This window comes from Nerophis lumbriciformis, linkage group LG04 (assembly GCF_033978685.3).
Source record: "Nerophis lumbriciformis linkage group LG04, RoL_Nlum_v2.1, whole genome shotgun sequence".
NCBI lineage: Eukaryota > Metazoa > Chordata > Actinopteri > Syngnathiformes > Syngnathidae > Nerophis > Nerophis lumbriciformis.
In genome coordinates this window covers 52395001-52419107 of record NC_084551.2, presented here as the reverse complement: position 1 = coordinate 52419107, position 24107 = coordinate 52395001, and the positions used below count along the sequence as shown (strand labels likewise).

General features: G+C 41.9%; 1 protein-coding gene across 3 annotated transcripts in view; it reads right to left on the bottom strand.

The window, feature by feature from the left end:
- Positions 1 to 422: 422 nt before the first annotated feature.
- LOC133603802 (C-type lectin domain family 4 member G-like) overlaps positions 423 to 24107 on the bottom strand; it is a 72900-nt gene continuing 49215 nt past the window's right edge. For 2 of the 3 annotated variants that reach the window (XM_061957075.2, XM_061957069.2), the window contains 7 exons: positions 22968 to 23039; positions 12978 to 13046; positions 12724 to 12897; positions 6118 to 6339; positions 5891 to 6054; positions 1082 to 1194; positions 429 to 1005 (listed from right to left, as the gene is read on the bottom strand). In XM_061957075.2, the coding sequence (XP_061813059.2) occupies positions 879 to 1005; positions 1082 to 1194; positions 5891 to 6054; positions 6118 to 6339; positions 12724 to 12897; positions 12978 to 13046; positions 22968 to 23034 (936 nt within the window). In that variant the 5' untranslated portion in view covers positions 23035 to 23039 and the 3' untranslated portion in view covers positions 429 to 878. Of the gene's footprint in view, positions 1006 to 1081; positions 1195 to 5890; positions 6055 to 6117; positions 6340 to 12723; positions 12898 to 12977; positions 13047 to 22967; positions 23040 to 24107 lie in introns of all 3 variants that reach the window. The other variant, XR_012050387.1, reaches the window with a different exon arrangement.

The window sequence follows — 24107 nt, the reverse complement described above, 5'->3', positions numbered from 1 at the left end:
ACATGCACTTTGAGAATGCAGACAGCCCAATTTTCATCAATTAATATATTCTGTAGACATACCCTCATCCGCACTCTTTTCCTGAAAGCTGATCTGTCCAGTTTTGGAGTTGATGTCAGCAGACCAGGGAAGCTAGGGTCGATATTCTTCTCTTGATCATCTTCGGTGGCATAAGGGACGGTGTGAGCCAAGACATCCAGGGGGTTTAGCTCGCTCGTCTGCGGGAACAAACTGCCGCCATTGCTTGCCGTGCTACCGAGGTCCTTTGTCCCTAAATTGCTCACACACTCCGGCAGATTCAATGGGGGTCTGGCGGCAGATTTCTTTGACTTTATCGTTGGAAATGCATCTGCTTTGAGTGTCGCAGGATATCCACACATTCTTGCCATCTCTGTCGTAGCATAGCTTTCGTCGGTAAAGTGTGCGGAACAAACGTCCAATTTCTTGCCACTTTCGCATCTTTGGGCCACTGGTGCAACTTGAATCCGTCCCTGTTCGTGTTGTTACACCCTCCGACAACACACCGACGAGGCATGATGTCTCCAAGGTACGGAAAACAGTCGAAAAAACGGAAAATAACAGAGCTGATTTGACTCGGTGTTTGAGAAAATGGCGGATTGCTTCCCGATGTGATGTCACGTTGTTACGTCATCGCTCCGAGAGCGAATATTAGAAAGGCGTATAATTCGCCAAAATTCACCCATTTAGAGTTCGGAAATCGGTTAAAAAAATATATGGTCTTTTTTCTGCAACATCAAGGTATATATTGACGCTTACATAGGTCTGGTGATAATGTTCCCCTTTAAAGTAATTTTCAGAGCACTGGTCACGGGTGTTGTTGAATCTTTATAATATAATGTGAGTGAGCATCACAGCGTCTAAAGTGATAAGGCCGCCTTTTGGCAAATCCATCGTTGTCTTTCAGTGCATTCTACAGCCTTCAATCCCTCGGACTCCACAGAAATGGCGCAGACCTTCTCAGAAATGCCAGACCGTGGTATCCAGCTGAGGGCAACAGAGCACGTCACAGTTACACTGATGACCTCAATTTTTCGGTGTTTTGCAAAGCGTGTCGTTTTACTCTTCAGTTGCTTCTCGGCCGTTGACCCACTTCCATCCACCGACCTCCATTCTCAGGCCGACCCAGTAGCCATAGGTGCCCGAGCTGCCCCAACTCTTATCTGAGATGAACACCTGCGTCACAAGAGAGAACCGATCATTGGATACACACAAATGCACCGTGGCGCTGATCAAACACCAGCAGTTCTTTACCACAGGGGTCTTCAACCTTTTCCAGCCCAAGGACCCCCAGACTGATAGAGCAAGAACCACCTACTTTTATACCTTGTGTAAAAATGTGTTTTGTATCAAACTGGTCCTAACTAGGGATGTCCGATAATGGCTTTTTGCCGATATCCGATATTCCGATATTGTCCAACTCTTTAATTACCGATACCGATATCAACCGATATATACAGTCGTGGAATTAACACATTATTATGCCTAATTTGGACAACCAGGTATGGTGGAGATAAGGTACTTTAAAAAAAAAAGAATAAATAAAATAAGATAAATAAATTAAAAACATTTTCTTGAATAAAAAAAGTAAAACAATATAAAAACAGTTACATAGAAACTAGTAGTTAATGAAAATGAGTAAAATTAAGTGTTAAAGGTTAGTACTATTAGTGGACCAGCAGCACGCACAATCATGTGTGCTTACGGACTGTATCCCTTGCAGACTGTATTGATATATATTGATATATAATGTAGGAACCAGAATATTAATAACAGAAAGAAACAACCCTTTTGTGTGAGTGAGTGTAAATGGGGGAGGGAGGTTTTTTGGGTTGGTGCACTAATTATAAGTGTATCTTGTGTTTTTTATGTTGATTTAATTAAAAAACAAAAACAAAAAAAACCCGATACCGATAATAAAAAAACCGATACCGATAATTTCCGATATTACATTTTAAAGCATTTATCGGCCGATCTCTAGTCCTAACGGTACCTTGTTATTGTGCAATACTAACATATAAAACAAATATTTAAATTCACTTCACTTGGTAACTAGCTGACGACTAGCGCGCTAATCGCCAGCTGAAAACTTGTGCTCTCGTCGCTAGCTGGCACCCTAACTGTGAGCTGACAACTGGCACACTAACTGCGAGCTGACAATTGACACGCTAATCGCTAGCTGACAACGAGTGCACTAATCGCTAGCTAACAACTAACGTGGTAATTGCTAGATGAAATTGGATATATAATTGCTAGCTAGCAACTAGCATGTTAACCACTAGCTAATCGCTGGCATGCTAATTTCTAGATGAAAACGAGTATATAATTGCTAGCTGGCAACTAGCACGCTAATCGCTAGCTAACAAATAGCATGCTAATTGCTAGATGAAAACGGGTATATAATTGCTAGCTGGCAACTAGCACGCTAATCGCTAGCTAACAACTAGCGTGCTAATTGCTAGATGAAAACAGGTATATAATTGCTGGCTAGCAACTAGAATGTTAACCGCTAGCTAATCGCTAGCATGCTAATTGCTAGATGAAAACGGGTATATAGTTGCTAGCTGGCAACTAGCACGCTAATCGCTAGCTAACAACTAGCGTGCTAATTGGTAGTTGAAAACTGATTCGTTGAATGCTAGTTGACGAACTGGTGCGCTTATTTTTCGCTGACAACTGGCGCACTAAATGCTCGCTGACAACTGGCACACTAAATGCTCGCTGACAACTGGCACACTAATCGCTAGCTGACAACTAGCGTGCTAATCGCTAGCTAACAACTAACGTGCTAATTGCAAGATGAAAACTGGTATATAATTTCTAGCTGGCAACTAGCACGCTAATCGCTAAATATCAACTAGCGTGCTAATTGTTAGATGAACATGGGTACATAATTGCTAGGTGGCAACTAGCAGGCTAATCTCTAGCTAACAACTAGCCTGCTAAATACAAGCTGAAAACTGATTCGTTAAATGCTCGTTGACAAACTGGTGCGCTTATTTTCCGCTGACAACTGGCGCACTAATTGCTAGCTGACAACTAGCGCGCTAATTGTTAGATGACAACTGGTATATAATTGCTTTCTGGCAACAAGCACGCTAATCGCTAGCTAACAACTAGGATGCTAATTGCTAGCTGAAAACTGATTCGTTGAATGCTAGTTGACAACCTAGCGCGTTGATCGCAAGCTATCTTAAATGTTTCATTAAATACATTCATCCATCCATCCATTTTCTACCGCTTGTCCCTTACGGGGTGGCGGGGGGTGCTGTAGCCTATCCCAGCTGCACACAGGCGGAAGGCGGGGTCCACCCTGGACAAGTCGCCACCTCATCGCAGGGCCATACATCCATCCATCCATCCATTTTCTACTGCTTATTCCCTTTTGGGGTGGCGGGGGGTGCTGGAGCCTATCCCATCTGCACACAGGCGGAAGGCGGGGTCCACCCTGGACAAGTCGCCACCTCATCGCAGGGCCATCCATCCATCCATCCATCCATTTTCTACCGCTTATTCCCTTTTGGGGTGGCGGGGGTGCTGGAGCCTATCCCAGCTGCACACAGGCGGAAGGCGGGGTCCACCCTGGACAAGTCGCCACCTTATCGCAGGGCCATACATCCATCCATTTTCTACCGCTTATTCCCTTTTGGGGTCGCGGGGGGCGCTGGAGCCTATCTCAGCTACAATCGGGCGGAAGGCGGGGTCCACCCTGGACAAGTCGCCACCTCATCGCAGGGCCATACATCCATCCATCCATCCATTTTCTACCGCTTATTCCCTTTTGGGGTGGCGGGGGGTTGCTGTAGCCTATCCCAGCTGCACACAGGCGGAAGGCGGGGTCCACCCTGGACAAGTCGCCACCTTATCGCAGGGCCATCCATCCATCCATCCATCCATTTTCTACCGCTTATTCCCTTTTGGGGTCGCGGGGGGCGCTGGAGCCTATCTCAGCTACAATCGGGCGGAAGGCGGGGTCCACCCTGGACAAGTCGCCACCTCATCGCAGGGCCATACATCCATCCATCCATCCATTTTCTACCGCTTATTCCCTTTTGGGATGGCGGGGGTGCTGGAGCCTATCCCATCTGCACACAGGCGGAAGGCGGGGTCCACCCTGGACAAGTCGCCACCTCATCGCAGGGCCATACATCCATCCATCCATTTTCTACTGCTTATTCCCTTTTGGGGTGGCGGGGGGTGCTGGAGCCTATCCCATCTGCACACAGGCGGAAGGCGGGGTCCACCCTGGACAAGTCGCCACCTCATCGCAGGGCCATACATCCATCCATCCATTTTCTACCGCTTATTCCCTTTTGGGGTGGCGGGGGGTGCTGGAGCCTATCCCAGCTGCACACAGGCGGAAGGCGGGGTCCACCCTGGACAAGTCGCCACCTTATCGCAGGGCCATCCATCCATCCATCCATCCATTTTCTACCGCTTATTCCCTTTTGGGGTGGCGGGGGGCGCTGGAGCCTATCTCAGCTACAATCGGGCGGAAGGCGGGGTCCACCCTGGACAAGTCGCCACCTCATCGCAGGGCCATACATCCATCCATCCATCCATCCATTTTCTACCGCTTATTCCCTTTTGGGGTGGCGGGGGGTGCTGGAGCCTATCCCAGCTGCACACAGGCGGAAGGCGGGGTCCACCCTGGACAAGTCGCCACCTTATCGCAGGGCCATCCATCCATCCATTTTCTACCGCTTATTCCCTTTTGGGGTGGCGGGGGGCGCTGGAGCCTATCTCAGCTACAATCGGGCGGAAGGCGGGGTCCACCCTGGACAAGTCGCCACCTCATCGCAGGGCCATACATCCATCCATCCATCCATTTTCTACTGCTTATTCCCTTTTGGGGTGGCGGGGGGCGCTGGAGCCTATCTCAGCTACAATCGGGCGGAAGGCGGGGTCCACCCTGGACAAGTCGCCACCTCATCGCAGGGCCATACATCCATCCATCCATCCATTTTCTACTGCTTATTCCCTTTTGGGGTGGCGGGGGGCGCTGGAGCCTATCTCAGCTACAATCGGGCGGAAGGCGGGGTCCACCCTGGACAAGTCGCCACCTCATCGCAGGGCCATACATCCATCCATCCATCCATTTTCTACCGCTTATTCCCTTTTGGGGTGGCGGGGGATGCTGGAGCCTATCCCATCTGCACACAGGCGGAAGGCGGGGTCCACCCTGGACAAGTCGCCACCTCATCGCAGGGCCATCCATCCATCCATCCATCCATTTCTACCGCTTATTCCCTTTTGGGGTCGCGGGAGCCTATCTCAGCTACAATCGGGCGGAAGGCGGGGTCCACCCTGGACAAGTCGCCACCTCATCGCAGGGCCATACATCCATCCATCCATCCATTTTCTACCGCTTATTCCCTTTTGGGGTGGCGGGGGATGCTGGAGCCTATCCCATCTGCACACAGGCGGAAGGCGGGGTCCACCCTGGACAAGTCGCCACCTCATCGCAGGGCCATACATCCATCCATCCATCCATTTTCTAACGCTTATTCCCTTTTGGGGTGGCGGGGGTGCTGGAGCCTATCCCAGCTGCACACAGGCGGAAGGCGGGGTCCACCCTGGACAAGTCGCCACCTCATCGCAGGGCCATGAAATGATATGATAATTATTTGTTGAAGTTTCTACTTGAAGCCTGCAGGTTTGGGACAAGCGGTAGAAAATGGATGGATGGATGGCCACCTCACTGCCATTTTTTAATTTTTTTTACTTAAACTACAGTGTAGTGTTAATGTGTATTTAAAGGCTTAAATTAGTGGAAAAATTGCATAGAGAATATAAAGAAACATTGTATAAAAAGTCTAATCAACCAAAACTTCCAGGACCCCCTGCAGAGCCCTGTTGAAGACAGCTTTACCATGTACTCTTGGTTTTCAATGACAGCCAGGTTAGAATTTTGGTCTTTGCAGCTTTGGCGGGCGTCTTCCCAAGTCTTGCGATTACGTCTTTGTGCGTTGTTGATGAGGTAGCAACTGGACTCAAAATGTATCCAACCGTGTTGACAGGCGTTGCACTGTCTTGCTGAAACGACACGCTTTCAAACACACCGTGGTAGGAGTAGACAATAATGCGGCGGGAACGTACCATCATTTTCTCCCGGGCAGTAGGCGTCCACGGCCCACTGAGCCCGGGAGACGTTGAACTTGTCCCAGTCGGCCATCGTAGCTTTCACCTGTCGAGTCAAGTTCTTCTTGTCCGTCTCCAGCTGCGCTATCTTGGCTCTCAGCTGCTGGATTTCCTGCGTGGCATTGCCGCCTTCTGACGTACATTCCTGCTTTTCCGCCGACGTGGACGACGCCGTTTTCTCTGGGACACGGCAGACAGTTCATTAGGGTCCACAATGCTCACAAACAATTCATACAACAGAGCAGTGTTGCCAAAATATGTCAAAACAAAAATTGAGCTGTTTGGCCTCAATACCCAGCAATATGTTTGGAGGCGAAAAGATGAGGCCTTTGATCCCAGGAACACCATACCTACCGTCAAGCATGGTGGTGGTAGTATTATGCTCTGGGCCTGTTTTGCTGCCAATGGAACTGGTGCTTTACAGAGAGTAAATGGGACAATGAAAAAGGAGGATTACCTCCAGATTCTTCAGGACAACCTAAAATCATCAGCCCGGAGTTTGGGTCTTGGGCGTAGTTGGGTGTTCCAACAGGACAATGACCCCAAACACACGTCAAAAGTGGTAAAGGAATGGCTAAATCAGGCTAGAATTAAAGTTTTAGAATGGCCTTCCCAAAGTCCTGACTTAAACGTGTGGACAATGCTGAAGAAACAAGTCCATGTCAGAAAACCAACAAATTTAGCTGAACTGCACCAAATTTGTCAGTAAAACAGACCCAGAGCATAATACTACCACCACCATGCTTGACGGTAGGAATTGTGTTCCTGGGATTAAAGTCCTCACTTTTTCTCCTCCAAACATATTGCTGGGTATTGTGGCCAAACAGCTACATTTTTGTTTCATCTGACCACAGAACTTTCCTCCAGAAGGTCTTATCTTTGTCCATGTGTACTGTCCTTGTAAGTTTTTAGCTTTAGTAATTGAAGTAGTGTATCATAGTTTCTTGTAGTCGTAGTAGAGTGTACTGATCTGTCTTAGTCATAGCAGTGTATAGAGTAGTTTCTTGTAATTGTTGTAGTGCACTGTTATCATGTCTTGTTGTTGTAGTAGTGCTTGTAGCTGTAGTATATTTAGTAGTGTGTTGTAGTTTATTGTAGTTGTAGTATATTTAGTAGTGTGTAGTAGTTTATTGTAGTTGTAGTAGTGTATTGTAGTTTCTTGTAGTAGTATTGTAAGATAGTACTGTATCTTCAAAACCAGTGAAGTCGGCACGTTGTGTAAATGGTAAATAAAAACAGAATACAATGATTTGCAAATCCTTTTCAACTTATATTCAATTGAATAGACTGCAAAGACAAAATATTTAATGCTCGAACTGAGAAACGTTATTTTTTTTGGCAAATAATCATTAACTTTGAATTTAATGGCAGCAACACATTGCTACCACTGTGTTACATGGCCTTTCCTTTTAACAACACTCAGTAAACGTTTGGGAACTGAGGAGACACATTTTGAAGCTTCTCAAGTGGAATTCTTTCCCATTCTTGCTTGATGTACAGCTTAAGTTGTTCAACAGTCCGGGGGTCTCCATTGTGCTATTTTAGGCTTCATAATGCACCACACATTTTCAATGGGAGACAGGTCTGGACTACAGACAGGCCAGTCTAGTACCCGCACTCTTTTACTATGAAGCCACGTTGATGTAACACGTGTCTTGGGATTGTTTTGCTGAAATAAGCAGGGGCGTCCATGGTAACGTTGCTTGGATGGCAACATATGTTGCTCCAAAACCTGTATGTACCTTTCAGCATTAATGGTGCCTTCACAGATGTGTAAGTTACCTATGTCTTGGGCACTAATACACCCCCATACCATCACACATGCTGGCTTTTACACTTTGCGATAAGAACAATCCGGATGGTTCTTTTCCTCTTTGGTCCGGAGGACACGACGTCCACAGTTTCCAAAAACAATTTGAAATGTGGACTCGTCAGACCACAGAACAGTTTTCCACTTTGTATCAGTCCATCTTAGATGAGCTCAGGCCCAGCGAAGCCGACGGCGTTTCTGGGTGTTGTTGATAAACGGTTTTCGCCTTGCATAGGAGAGTTTTAACTTGCACTTACAGATGTAGCGACCAACTGTAGTTACTGACAGTGGGTTTCTGAAGTGTTCCTGAGCCCGTGTGGTGATATCCTTTACACACTGATGTCGCTTGTTGATGCAGTACAGCCTGAGGGATTGAAGGTCACGGGCTTAGCTGCTTACGTGCAGTGATTTCTCCAGATTCTCTGAACCTTTTGATGATATTACGGACCATAGATGGTGAAATCCCTAAATTCCTCGCAATAGCTGGTTGAGAAAGGTTTTTCTTAAACTGTTCAACAATTTTCTCACGCATTTGTTGACAAAGTGGTGACCCTCGCCCCATCCTTGTTTGTGAATGACTGAGCATTTCATGGAATCTACTTTTATACCCAATCATGGCACCCACCTGTTCCCAATTTGCCTGTTCACCTGTGGGATGTTCCAAATAAGTGTTTGATGAACTTTATCAGTATTTATTGCCACCTTTCCCAACTTCTTTGTCACGTGTTGCTGGCATCAAATTCTAAAGTTAATGATTATTTGCAAAAAAAAAAAAGTTTATGAGTTTGAACATCAAATATGTTGTCTTTGTAGTGCATTCAATTGAATATGGGTTTAAAAGGATTTGCAAATATTCAGTTTATATTTACATCTAACACAATTTCCCAACTCATATGGAAACGGGGTTTGTAGTACTTTGTAATGTATTTTAGTTTTATTAATTTATTGTAGTAGTGTATTGTAGTTTCTTGTAGTGTTATGTTAATTTATCGTAGTATTTTGCAGTGCATTGTAGTTGTATTAATCTATTGTAGTAGTGTATTGTGGTGTCTTGTAGTTGTAGTAGTTTCTTGTAGTTTTAGGAGTGTGTTGTAGTGTCTTGTAGGAGTGTATTGTAGCTTATTATAGTTGTCGTTGGGTATTGTAGTTTCTATAGTGTATTGTAATTTATTGTAGTTGTGTTGATGTATTGTAGTTTACTGTAGTCGTAGTAGTGTATTATAGTTTCTTGTAGTCGTAGTACAGTGTACCGTTTTGTCTTAGTCATAGCAATGTATATAGTAGTTTATTGTAATTGTTGTAATGTACTGTTATCATGTATTGTAGTTGTACTAGTGCTAGTAGTTGTAGTATATTTAGTTGTGTGTTGTAGTTTCTTGTAGTAGTATTGTAAGATAGTAGTGTAGGGTAGTTTCTTGTTGTTGTGGTAGTATATTGTAGTTTCTTGTAGTTGTAGTAGTTTATTGTTGTGGTTTCTTGTAGTTGTAGTAGTTTATTGTAGTTGTCGTAGTTTATTGTTGTAGTAGTAGTGTATTGTAAATGTAGTAGTTTCTTGTAATTTCTTGTTGCTGTAGTAGTGTATTGTATTTGTAGTGGTTTCTTGAAGTTGTAGCAGTTTATTGTAGTAGTGTATTGTAGTTGTGGCAGTGTATTGTAGCTTATTGTAGTTGTAGTAGTGTATCACAGTTGTGTATTGCAGTGGTGTAATTTAGTTTCTTGTAATGTATTTTAGTTGTATTAATTTATTGTAGTAGTGTATTGTAGTTTCTTGTTGTGTAATGTAGTTATATTAATTTATCATAGTTGTATGCAGTGTATTGTAGTTCTATTAATCCATTGTAGTAGTTTATTGTAATAGTATATTGTGGTTTCTTGTAGTTGTAGTAGTTTTTTGTAGTTGTAGGAGTGTGTTGTAGTTTCTTGTGGTTTATTGTTAGGAGTGTATTGTAGCTTATTGTTTCTATAGTGTATTGTAGTTTACTGTAGTTGTACTAGTGTATTAAAGTGTCTTGTAGTATATTTAGTAGTGTGTTGTAGTTTATTGTAGTTGTAGTAGTGTATTGTAGTTTTTTGTAGTAGTAGTGTAAGATAGTATAAGATAGTATTGTAGTAGTGTATTGTAGTAGTTTATTGTTGTGGTTTCTTGTAGTTGTAGTAGTTTATTGTCGTAGTAGTAGTGTATTGTAAATGTCAGTTTCTTGTATTTTCTTGTTGCTGTAGTAATGTGTTGTAGTGGTTTCTTGTAGTTGTAGCAGTGTATTGTGGTTTCTTGTAGTTGTGGTTTATTGTAGTAGTTTATTGTAGTGTAAGGTAGTAGTGTATTGTAGTAGTGGCAGTGATTTGTAGTTTATTGTAGTTGCTGTAGTGTATCGTAGTTGTGTATTGTAATTTAGTTTCTTGTAATGTATTTTAGTTTTATTAATTTATTGTAGTTTTATGCAGTGTATAGTAGTTGTATTAATCTATTGTAGTAGTTTATTGTAGTAGTGTATTGTGGTCTCTTGAAGTTGTAGTAGTTTCTTGTAGTTGTAGGAGTGTGTTGTAGTTTCTTGTAGGAGTGTATTGTAGCTTATTGTAGTTGTAGTCGTATATCGTAGTTTCTATAATGTCTTGTAATTTATTGTAGTTGTATTAATGCATTGTAGTTTACTGTAGTTGTAGTAGTGTATTGTAGTTCACAGTAGCTGTAGGAGTGTATTGTAGTTCACAGTAGATGTAGGAGTGTATTGTAATGTATTGTAGTTGTATTAATGTATTGTAGTTTACTGTAGTTGTAGGAGTGTATTGTAGCTGTATTAATGTATTTTAGTTTACTGTAGTTGTAGGAGTGTATTGTAGTTCACAGTAGCTGTAGGAGTGTATTGTAGTTCACCGTAGTTGTAGGAGTGTATTGTAGATTATTGTAGTTATAGTAGTGTATTGTAGTTTAATGTAGGAGTGTATAATAGTTTGTCGTTATAGGAGTGTATTGTAGTTTCTATAGTGTATTGTAATTTATAGTAGTTGTATTAATGTATTGTAGTTTACTGTAGTTGGAGGAATATATTGTAGTTCACTGTTGTTGTAGTACAGTATTGTAGATTATTGTAGTTGTAAGAGTATATAGTAGTTTCTTGTAGTTGTAGGAGTGTATAGTAGTTTCTTGTAGTAGTGTATGGTAGTTTACTGTAGTCATAGGGGTGTATTGTTGATTATTGTAGTTGTGGGAGTGTATTGTAGTTTAATGTAGTAGTGTATTGTAGTTGTAGGAGTGTATTGTAGCTTAATGTAGAAGTGTATTGTATTTTATTGTAGTTGTAGGAGTGTATTGTATTTTATTGTAGTTGTAGGAGCGTATTGTAGTTTAATGTCGTAGTGTATTGTCGTAGGAGTGTATTGTAGAGTAATGCAGTAGTGTATTGTAGTAGTAGTGCATTGTAGCTTAATGTAGTCATGTATTGTTGTTATAGGAGTGTATTGTAGTTTAATGTAGTAGTGTATTGTATTTTATTGTAGTTGTAGGAGTGTATTGTAGTGTAAAGTAGTAGTGTATTGTCGTTGTAGGAGTGTATTGTAGTGTAATGTAGTAGTGCATTGTTGTAGGAGTGTATTGTAGCTCAATGTAGTCGTGTATTGTTGTTATAGGAGTGTATTGTCGTTTAATGTAGTAGTGTATTGTATTTTATTGTAGTTGTAGAAGTGTATTGTAGTTTAATGTAGTAGTGTATTGTCGTTGTCGGTGTGTATTATAGTTTAATGTAGTAGTGTATTGTATTTTATTGTAGTTGTAGGAGTGTATTGTAGCTTAATATAGTCGTGTATTGTCGTTATAGGAGTGTATTGTAGTTTAATGTAGTAGTGTATTGTATTTTATTGTAGTTGTAGGAGTGTATTGTAGTTTAATGTAGTAGTGTATTGTCGTTGTAGGAGTGTATTGTAGCTTAATGCAGTCGTGTATTGTCGTTGTAGGAGTGTATTGTAGTTTAATGCAATAGTGTATTGTATTTTATTGTCGTTGTAGGAGTGTATTGTAGCTTAATGTAGTAGTGTATTGTCGTTGGAGGAGTGTACTGTAGTGTAATGTAGTAGTGTATTGTCGTTGTAGGAGTGTATTGTAGCTTAATGTAGTAGTGTATTGTCGTTGTAGGAGTGTATTGTAGCTTAATATAGTAGTGTATTGTCGTTGTAGGAGTGTATTGTAGCTTAATATAGTAGTGTATTCTCGTACGAGTGTATTGTAGTTTAATGTAGTGGTGTATTGTATTTTATTGTCATTGGAGGAGTGTACTGTAGTGTAATGTAGTAGTGTATTGTCGTTATAAGAGTGTATTGTAGCTTAATGTAGTAGTGTATTGTAGTTTAATGTAGTAGTGTATTGTCGTAGGAGTGTATTGTAGTTTAATGTAGTAGTGTATTGTATTTTATTGTAGTTGTAGGAGTGTATTGTAGCTTAATGTAGTCATGTATTGTCGTTATAGGAGTGTATTGTAGTTTAATGTGGTAGTGTATTGTATTATATTGTCGTTGGAGTGTGTTGTACCTTAATGTAGTTGTGTATTGTCGTTGTAGGCGTGTATTGTAGTGTAATGTAGTAGTGTATTGTCATTGTAGGAGTGTATTGTAGCTTAATGTAGTTGTGTATTGTTGTTGTAGGAGTGTATTGTAGTTTAATGTAGTCGTGTATTGTATTTTATTGTAGTTGAAGGAGCGTATAGTAGTTTTTTGTAGTTGTAGTGATTGATTGACAACAGGAAGTGGATTGGCGTGACACTCACGGTAGAAGAAGACGGCCACGATGGCGAGCATCAGCGTGACACAGAGTAGCATGGCGCAGCAAGCTAACAGCAGACTGGGATGACGACTCCGTGCTTCTTTGGGGTTCGGTGCGGCGTCGTCGGCAGCTTTACGACTGTCCTCCACGTCCTGGTCTCTGGTCTTGGACTCCCTCCCTTTTTATAAGAGCACAATCGATCAACGTTTGGTCAGCAGACGGGGAAGTTCGAGCCTCGGGAGCAGAACACCAACGTACCCTTTACGTCGCCATGGAGACCGTTTTCAACTTTGACCTCATCGTACAGTGTTTCTTCTGCCTCGTGTGCTACGACAAAACAACAACATGTTTTTCTTCCAACAGTCCTCCAGGATTCCACAGGCTTTTTTTCAAAATATTGCGGTCAAAAATGCCTGAAAGTTGCTGAAGTTTTCACAGTAACATTAAATCTTGTGATTTTATGAATTTGCCATCAATGTTTGAAGTGTTCCTTGTAACCTTAACCTAAAAAAAAAAGCACATGACTTGAAGAAAAATTGCAAAGCAAATACTGGGTTGATGTTGTACTCATTTTATACCACACAGACTTAAAAGTAAGACACTGGATGGCAGTAAAAGCACACAGTATGTTGCCTGATCTCCGGCATTCAAACCGGTTCTACATACATTCTACATTCCATTATAGGGTTGCGTGGATACCAACATGTTGGTTCTACATAGATTCCTGTTCAAATGTACAAACCCCGTTTCCATATGAGTTAGGAAATTGTGTTAGATGTAAATATAAACGGAATACAATGATTTGCAAATCCTTTTCAACCCATATTCAGTTGAATGCACTACAAAGACAAGATATTTGATGTTCAAACTCATAAACTTTATTTTTTTTTTGCAAATAATAATTAACTTAGAATTTCATGGCTGCAACACGTGCCAAAGTAGTTGGGAAAGGGCATGTTCACCACTGTGTTACATGGCCTTTCCTTTTAACAACACTCAGTAAACGTTTGGTAACTGAGGAGACACATTTTTTAAGCTTTTCAGGTGGAATTCTTTCCCATTCTTGCTTGATGTACAGCTTAAATTGTTCAACAGTCCGGGGGTCTCCGTTGTGGTATTTTAGGCTTCATAATGTGCCACACATTTTCAATGGGAGACAGGTCTGGACTACAGGCAGGCCAGTCTAGTACCCGCACTCTTTTACTATGAAGCCACGTTGATGTAACACGTGGCTTGGCATTGTCTTGCTGAAATAAGCAGGGGCGTCCATGGTAACGTTGCTAGGATGGCAACATATGTTGCTCCAAAACCTGTATGTACCTTTCAGCATTAATGGCGCCTTCACAGATGTGTAAGTTACCCATGTCTTGGGCATTAATACACCCCCATACCATCACAGATGCTGGATTTTACACTTTGCGCCTATAACAATCCGGATGGTTCTTTTCCTCTTTGGTCCGGAGGACACGACGTCCACAGTTTCCAAAAACAATTTGAAATGTGGACTCGTCAGACCATAGAACACTTTTCCACTTTGTATCAGTTCATCATAGATGAGCTCAGGCCCAGCGAAGCCGACGGCATTTCTGGGTGTTGTTGATAAACGGTTTACGCCTTGCTTAGGAGAGTTTTAACTTGCACTTACAGATGTAGCGACCAACTGTAGTTACTGACAGTGGGATTCTGAAGTGTTCCTGAGCCCATGTGGTGATATCCTTTACACACTGATGTCGCTTGTTGATGCAGTACAGCCTGAGGGATCGAAGGTCACGGGCTTAGGTGCTTACGTGCAGTGATTTCTCCAAATTCTCTGAACCCTTTGATGATATTACGGACCGTAGATGGTGAAATCCCTAAATTCCTTGCAATAGCTGGTTGAGAAAAGTTTTTCTTAAACTGTTCAACAATTTGCTCATGCATTTGTTGACAAAGTGGTGACCCTCGCCCCATCCTTGTTTGTGAATGACTGAGCATTTCATGGAATCTACTTTTATACCCAATCATGGCACCCACCTGTTCCCAATTTGCCTGTTCACCTGTGGGATGTTCCAAATAAGTGTTTGATGAGCATTCCTCAACTTTATCAGTATTTATTGCCACCTTTCCCAACTTCTTTGTCACGTGTTGCTGGCATCAAATTCTAAAGTTAATGATTATTTGCAAAAAAAAAAAAATGTTTATCAGTTTGAACATCAAATATGTTGTCTTTGTAGCATATTCAATTGAATATGGGTTGAAAAGGATTTGCAAATCATTGTATTCCGTTTACCGGTATATTTACATCTAACACAATTTCCCAACTCATATGGAAACGGAGTTTGTAATAATCACTTATTTTTCTGTTGTTTGATACTTAACATTAGTCTTAGGTGATATTACAAATGTTGGTATCACAATGCCAAACATAGTAACAGATTTTGATATATTAAAAAATATTGATGTAATCATTGTGGTTTCGACGACATACGGCCATTGTGCTTGGTATCGTTACAGACGATGTCTGTGTGGATCCACCAATGGCATTTGTTTACATTGTGGAGCGCTAGCTTGCTGTTAGCGGCTAGCTATTGTATCCTTCTACGGTATGTAGTGAAGCATGTTTAGCTATTCTTGGTCCTGCAGGGATGATACAGGTAAGAAACATACTTTATTTGTCGCCATGGAGGTGAGGATTAGTGATTTAGAAGTAGTTACAACACTGCCGACTGCGGATGGATTTTAGCCGCTGGCTAGTGACGGAGGCAGATAATTACATATATCCATATTTCTGTGTTACTTCTTTATTTTCATAGTCATATTACAAAACAGCTAGTGTTCTTTATTCGTTATCTTTTGGTTGTCTGCAAGTACTGTGTGCCAACTGTCACGTTCAAACACTGAGGACATCTATTAAACAAGACAAAAGGCAAGGAATCAAACAGAGACAGAATTCAATTTGGACTCAATATTGAGGAGAGACATGGCCACTGCACTCTCTGTACAGTCCTACACCACGCTCTGACGAAGAAGGTTTTCGTCTCCTCTTTATTACAATATTCAATGTTCACGCACCAACACATGTCTCAGCAGGAATGGGGAGTATGTAAAACAGTCATTGTTTTCGGTCGCTTTGAAGACCAAGAAGTGGGATTTCTCGGGCTTGGGCTCTTCCTGGATCCAGCTGGGGCAGGTGTTGGAGGACAATGGATAACCCCTCCCGTCTCCTGACCACAGTGACTTCAAGAGGGCAGCGGGTCGTAAACAGCGTTGACCTCGGTCACCAAACAGTTGGAAGAGAGTTTGTGAAATACTTCAGAGAGAGTTCGTTTAACACTTCAAAGAGAGTTCCTCTGGAAGTTGAGCAGATCCTGCCATCTGTCCGTGTTGAAATCACAGTGGCGTTTCACGAGCCTTCTTCCTCTTGTTAGGCCTCGAAAGACAGCATTCATAATACAACGTTTCTTTTGTGATAACTTACAAACAATTATTCCAACACCAACTTTGTATTTTAGGAATGTGAGGAGAGATCTTCTCTGCTTCTCGTCTAAAGCCGACTTTAGATAAGAGACAAAAGAGACATGTGTTGAGGTGAGAGAGAGGGGGGGGAGAGATGGGAGAGGAGAGTATTTTTCCATTTCTCTCCTTCTCTGGTTATCCTCAAGTCCAGGGGGAGTAGCAATAAATCCCTTCTCTTATCTGTTCCTGTGCCCAGCTGTGGAGGAAGGGACAAGGAGGGTGGGGGCAAGGGAGACGGTATAGAAGAGTGTTTTCCGTGATATGAGAGGAGACCATTTTAGCTGCGCTAGTGAGCGCTTCTGTACGGGATTTGGTCTCACGTTTATTTCCAAAGGCTTTGGAAATAAATTACAAAATACCTATTCTGTCTCTGGTGGTCCTTCTTACTCAGCTTTATGTGTCATCAAAAGAGCTTGGGAGTGACCAGCAACTTGAATTCCCTGGGAGGAACAACTGGTCGAAACGCAATACTAGCTAGCCATGTTTTTAAATGCTTTCAGTGTGAAAAGCTTCACGTTTTTTGTTTGTTTTTCAAGCCAAAATATGTCCATTCTCCCTCTTCTGTCCCTACACTGTGTCCGCGTGTAAGTACTCCGTGCGTACGCGTTGCCTAACAGCTTTTTAACATTCCGAACATTCAAACATTTTCTAAATTGATTGTTCGTTCTTTCAGCATCTCAGTTCAGCTTCAGCGTCTTTGGCCACGTGTAGGATAGATTTCGACACCGTTGATTCTACACCACAAGGAAGTGTGTGAAATGTAGAATAGAATCAACACATGTCCCCTTTAAGGAACCCTAATATGCTGTTTGTAACAATGCAACATTTGAAAGGCATAAAATACATTATAGTTAAGATTCTCAGCCCAGCATTAAATTTCCTTTTTTGTAATTTAAATAAGGCGTTAGATTTGAGTAGTGCTTCTCTTATTTTCTGTTTTGCACCCCTAGTAAGAAGAAAACATGCAGCCACACTCCCACTCTCCTTGCAACTATGAATACTATCATTTGCCTTTAAATTGCTATAAGTACACCTCTGCATTACACTGCAACCTTAACATTAAAGACAACAGACAACAAAGCCTTCTCAAAACACACCTCTTCAGATCTACTTTTAACCAGTGATTAGTGTTCTGTGTCTTGTAATGTTCTGTCTTGTAAATGTTCAGTATTATTATGCATGTATTTTATATTATTACTTTGAACTGTTTTATATTTTAATTTTTTATCCTGTAAAGCGTCTTTGAGTACTCTGAAAAGCGCTATACCAAATAAAATGTATTATTATTATTATTATTATTATTATTATAACAAACAAACAAAGAAAAACCTACAGTGCATCTGGAAAGTATTCGCATCGCTTCACTTTTTCCACATTTTATGTCACAGCTTTATTTCAAAATGGAATTAAGACATTTTTGAGCTTTTTGGAATTCATACAAAAATAAATTGTAGCCTGAAGTATTTTTGAATACGATGCCACAAACTTATAACACCTAGCTTTGGGCAGTTTGGCCCATTCCTCTTTGCAGCACCTCTCAAACTCCATCAGGTTGGATGGGAAGCGTTGGTTTTCATCCAGGATGTCTCTGTACATTGTTGCATTCATCTTTCCCTCTAGACCAGGGGTCGGCAACCTTTACCAGTCAAAGAGCCATTTTGACCAGTTTCACAAATTATAGAAAATAATGGGAGCCGCAAATTTTTTTTGAAATTTTAAATGAAATAACTGCATCCAAAGTTTTTTTTTTTGCTTTGTGCTATGTATTAACCAGGGGTCTCAGACACGCTGCCCACACCTTTATGTGGAATTTGAAAGCTGGTGCGGCACGCGGGTTTTAAATTAATGGCTCAGCGTCATACGTGCCGTGATGGTACAGCATTTAGCACCCACTACAGTCAGCGTGCCTGATCAGCCACACGTTGTATGGGACTTCCGCTTGCTCACGTAGGTGACAGCAAGGCATACTTGCTCAACAACCACACAGGTCACACTGACGGTGGCGGTATAGAAAAAAAAAAAACTTTAACACTCTTACTAATAATGCGCCACACTGTGAACCCACACCAAACAAGAATGACAAACAAATTTCGGGAGAACATCTGCACCGTAACACAACATAAACACAACAGAACAAACACCCAGAATCCCATGCAGCCCTGACTCTTCCGGGATACATTATACACCCCCCCGCCCCCCACCCCGCTACCAAACCCCGCCCACCTCAACCGACGCACAGAGAGGGGGGGGGGGGGGGGTGTGTATAATGTATCCCGGAAGAGTCAGGGCTGCATGGGATTCTGGGTGTTTGTTCTGTTGTGTTTATGTTGTGTTAAGGTGCAGATGTTCTCCCGAAATGTGTTCGTCATTCTTGTTTGGTTTTGTTTCAAAGTGTGGCGCATTATTAGTAAGAGTGTTAAAGTTGTTTTATATGACCACCGTCAGTGTAACCTGTGTGGCTGTTGACCAAGTATGCCTTGCTGTCACGTACGTGTTCAAGCAGACGATGTATATTATATAACAAATGTTGGGCTGGCACGCTGTTAATACAGGTTGTAGAGGGCGCCAAATGTTGTACCATCATGGCACGCCCTTAATATAGCCGTAATGGAGAAAATCGGTGAATATTAATCCCGGGAGTTTTCTGCGAGAGGCACTGAAATCCGGAAGTCTCACGGTAAAGTTGGGGGGTTCAGCAAGTAAGCTGCTGAGCCGCATCAGAGTGATCAAAGAGCCGCATGCGGCTCCGGAGCCGCGGGTTGCCGACCCCTGCTCTAGACTGACTAGTCTCCCAGTTCCTGCCGCTGAAAACCATCCCCACAGCATGATGAAAGTAAGAAAGTTTGATCATATTACGCCTACTCAGTGGCCTAGTGGTTAGAGTGTCCGTCCTGAGATCGGTAGGTTGGGAGTTCAAATCCCGGCCGAGTCATACCAAAGACTATAAAAATGGGACCCATTACCTCCCTGCTTGGCACTCAGCATCAAGGGTTGGAATTGGGGGTTAAATCACCAAAATGATTCCCGGGCGCAGCCACCACTGCTGCCCACTGCTCCCCTCACCTCCCAGGGGGTGATCAAGGGTGATGGGTCAAATGCAGAGAATAATTTCGCCACACCTAGTGTGTGTGTGACAATCATTGGTACTTTAACTTTAACTTTAACTTTATACTGGCTCACCTGCACTGGCTTCCTGTGCACTTAAGATGCGACTTTAAGGTTTTACTACTTACGTATAAAATACTACACGGTCTAGCGCCATCCTATCTTGCCAATTGTATTGTACCATATGTCCCGGCAAGAAATCTGCGTTCAAAGAACTCCGGCTTATTAGTGATTCCCAGAGCCCAAAAAAAGTCTGCGGGCTATAGAGCGTTTTCTATTCGGGCTCCTGTACTATGGAATGCCCTCCCGGTAACAGTTAGAGATGCTACCTCAGTAGAAGCATTTAAGTCCCATCTTAAAACTCATTTGTATACTCTAGCCTTTAAATAGACCCCCTTTTTCGACCAGTTGATCTGCCGTTTCTTTTCCTTTCTCCTCTGCTCCCCCTATCCCTTGTGGAGGGGAAGACACACAGGTCCGGTGGCCAGGGATGAAGTGCTGGCTGTCCAGAGTCGGGACCCGGGGTGGACCGCTCACCTGTGCATCGGTTGGGAACATCTCTGCGCTGCTGACCCGTCTCCGCTCGGGATGGTGTCCTGCTGGCCCCACTATGGACTGGACTCTCACTATTATGTTGAATCCACTATGGACTGTACTCTCACAATATTATGTCAGACCCACTCGACATCCATTGCATTCGGTCTCCACTAGAGGGGGGGGGGGGGGGGGGGTTACCCACATACCTCTCCAAGGTTTCTCATAGTCATTCACATCCACGTTCCACTGGGGTGAGTTTTTCCTTGCCCTTATGTGGGCTCTGTACCGAGGATGTCGTTGTGGCTTGTGCAGCCCTTTGAGACACTTGTGATTTAGGGCTATATAAATAAACATTGATTGATTGATTGATGCTGCCACCACCATGCTTCACTGTAGGGATGGTATAGGCCTGGTGAGGGTTTAGGCCTGGTTTCCTCCAAACATGACGCCTGGCATTCACGGCAAAGACTTCAATCTTTGTCTCATCAGACCAGAGAATTTAGTTTCTCATGGTCTGAGAGTCTTTTTACCAAGAAATGGCTTCCGTCTGGCCACTCTACCATACAGGCCTGATTGGTGGATTGCTGCAGAGTTGGTTGTCCTTCTGGAAGGTTCTCCTCTCTCCACAGAGGAATGCTGTAGCCCTGACAGAGTGACCATGGGGTTCTTGGTCATCTCCCTGACCAAGGTCCTTCTCCCCAGATCGCTTAGTTCAGACGGCTGGCCAGTTCTGGGAAGAGTCCTGGTGATTCTAAACTTCCTCGATTTACAAATGATGGAGGTCACCATGCTCATTGGGACCTTCAAGGCAGCAGATATTTTTCTGTACCCTTCCCCAGATTTGTGCCTCCAAACAATCCTGTCCCGTAGGTCTACAGACAATTCCTTTGACTTAATTCTTAATTTGTGCACTGTCATAGACAGGTGTGTGCCTTTCCAAATCATGTCCAACCAACTGAATTTACCACAGGTGGACTCCACTTAAGCTGCAAGAACATCTCAAGGATGATCAGTTGAAACAGGATGCACCTGAACTCACTTTGGAGCTTCATGGCAAATGTTGGTAATACTCGTACATGTCATTTCTTAGTTGTTTATTTTTAATACATTTGTAAAAGATAAAAAAAACTAAACAAAAAAAAACGGTTTCACATCGTCATTATGTGTGGAATTTTGAGGACAAAAATGCATTAATTCCATTTTGGAATAAGGCTGTCACATAATAAAATGTGGAAAAAGTGAAGCCTTGTGAATATTTTCTGGATGCACTGTATATTAACTTACAAAAAAAGAATACATTTATTGACATTGTTTTTTAGTCCATACCAGAAAATATTTAAAGTTAATCAAATGCCAACTATCCATGGGATGTTCCAAATAAGTGTTTGATGAGCATTCCTCAACTTTCTCAGTCTTTTTTGCCACATGTGCCATCTTTTTTGAAACATGTTTCAGGCATCAAATTCCAAATGAGCTAATATTTGCAACAAATAACACCGTTTACCAGTTCGAACGTTAAGTATCTTGTGTTTGCTGTCTATTCAATAGAATATAGGTTGAAAAGGATTAGCAAATCATTGTATTCTGTTTTTATTTACCATTTACACAGTGACGTGCGGTGAGGTTGATGGCTGGTGAGGCACTGACTTCATCACAGTCAGATTTACAAACATATGAACCCTAAAGAGTATCTTATTCACCATTTGATTGGCAGCAGTTAACGGGTTATGTTTAAAAGCTCATACCAGCATTCTTACCTGCTTGGCACTCAGCATCAAGGGTTGGAATTGGGGGTTAAATCACCAAATATTATTCCCGGGCGCGGCGCCGCTGCTGCCCACTGCTCCCCTCACCTCCCAGGGGGTGATCAAGGGATGGGTCAAATGCAGAGGACACATTTCACCACACCTAGTGTGTGTGTGACAATCATTGGTACTTAACTTTAACTTTACACATACAAACTGTAGCACAAAAAAAGCACATTTAATTAAAAAAACGTTATTATGGTCTTACCTTTACTTATAAGTGCGGGAACAGTGGTGTTCGTGTTGGAGGAGTTGTGAATGAATGAAATATGAAATCCGTGCTGCAGTCTGCAGGTGTACCTAATGTTGTGTCCCTGCAGTCGTTCACGGCTCCTCCGGCGCGAGCATTGTTGTTTTTGCACTTTTTGGCTTCTTGTTAAGTGACTTTTTTTGGGTGGATTCGGTCTTGCACGTGGAGGCTTTGGGTGTGGGCTTTGGTTGGTGTGGCGCTCCTGTCGGGGGGTGCATTCTGCGGCGGGGGTGCATTAACCGGCACCAGGAGGCGGGATTACTGCGAGCCTCACACAGTGCGTCTTCGCAGCAGTTTTATGATTGCTCAGCACAAGAAATATACAGTTGTTGACAAAATACACTGTACATTATATACCTCAGCTAACTAAACTATGGAATAGTATAATATAATTCATATAGCAGTACGGTCTCACTGCACAGCAGGCCAGCAGTTAGCCGAGTCCGCAATCCATGTTGAGGCACAACTGAGTGACGTGCCTCAACTGGCTGCTGATCACCGCACCGTCTCTTCTCAGTGTTTGAACGGCAAATGTGAAAATTCAGCGATTTTGAATAAAAATAATCTAAAACTGGTGAAGTTAAATGGAAAATAACTTTATAGTATAATCACTGAATACATATAACAATTTAATTAATTTTTTTTCTTTTTACATTTTTTTTCTTTCCATGATGGCAGGTGACTCATTAATTAAAATGTCTACACTTTAAAAAAAAAAAATTGAGTAGATTTTACGGCAAAAAATGGCAGCTCAGTCGCCAAAATGTTACCATAAAAATACAAGTGATACCGTTCTACCATTTACAGTAATGCACTGTACAAACCAATGTAGATATTATATAAAAACAAACTGGCGGCTTAGCGTAAAAATAACAATGGTACAAATTTGCAGTAATTTGCTGCAAAACCCACTTTAAATTGTACGGTAAAATTCTGGCGACTAAATTGTCATATTTCTTTACTGAAAAAACTGTCGAAATTTGTATACAGTGGACCAGGACATAGAGTATTGTTTCCAACATGAATGGTGTTGACGATCCATCAAGAAGGACTCACCTCTGGATGGTGAATGCCCGACACTCCTGAAGACAACCGAGGCGTAGCTGACCTCCGTCTCCGCCATCGCCGCTGGGAAGAAGAAGAAGGAGAGGGGCTCAATAAGAAGAAGTGTCTGCCTTTCGTGTGCAGTCAAGTCTGACACAAATGACAACTTCTGCTTTCTGTATTTAATCTGTGAACAGAAGTGCCAGTGTTGACTTTACGCTTAGTCTTTTTTAATCACCGCGGCCACCTCATGTTGGGTTTATGCACAAATACACTGAAAAAACAAAAATCTAAGTAAGATGAAATATCTCAAATAAGGGTGATATTTGCTTATTTTCTGTCTGATAAGATCATTCTTCTCACTAAGCAGATTTTATGTTAGTGTTTTACTTGTTTTAAGGGTTTTGGTCCTAAATGATCTTAGTAAGATATTACAGCTTGTTGCTGAGATTTGATGACCTATATTGAGTAAAACATGCTTGAAACTAGAATATCAACTGTTGCAAAGCTGTGTCATCAACACTCACAAGTATAAAACGACTTTTTAAAAGTAATTATTTCTTATTTCAAGCATGTAAAAAAAAAAACATGACTTTGACACAATTGTCTCTCATAATTAAAACAGATGACAGCGAAATGGACTTTGCTGTTTTATATTCAATGAAACAATAGAAAATACGTACTCATATAGTAGTGCAGTTGTTATTAGTGAGAATATACTTATTTTAAGGTATTTTTGGGTTCATTGAGGTTAGCTAATTTTACTTGTTTTGGAAAGTCTTGACAAGACAAATGTTCTTGTTCTTTTGGCAGATCATTTTGCTTAGTTCTAATTAAATACCTCTAATTTTTGTATTTTTTTCCCTTGTTTTTGAACACTAACTTTTTGCAGTGTAGGCCAGCGGTCTTCCAAAGTTAATTTATTAATGGTTCATGACACATTCTAAAAAGTATTACTATACTAAAGAACATTGAAAAAAGGGATAAAAGAGCAAACAAGCAAAATGTAACGAGAAAAAGTTGCAATGTAGACTAATAACAAAAAGCTGCCTTGCAGACTGTTTTTTAATCTAAAAGTGTCATTGTTAAAAAAAAAATAAAAAAAATCGAAATCAATGTTATGAATTACTGATCTATTCAAGGCTCCAATTA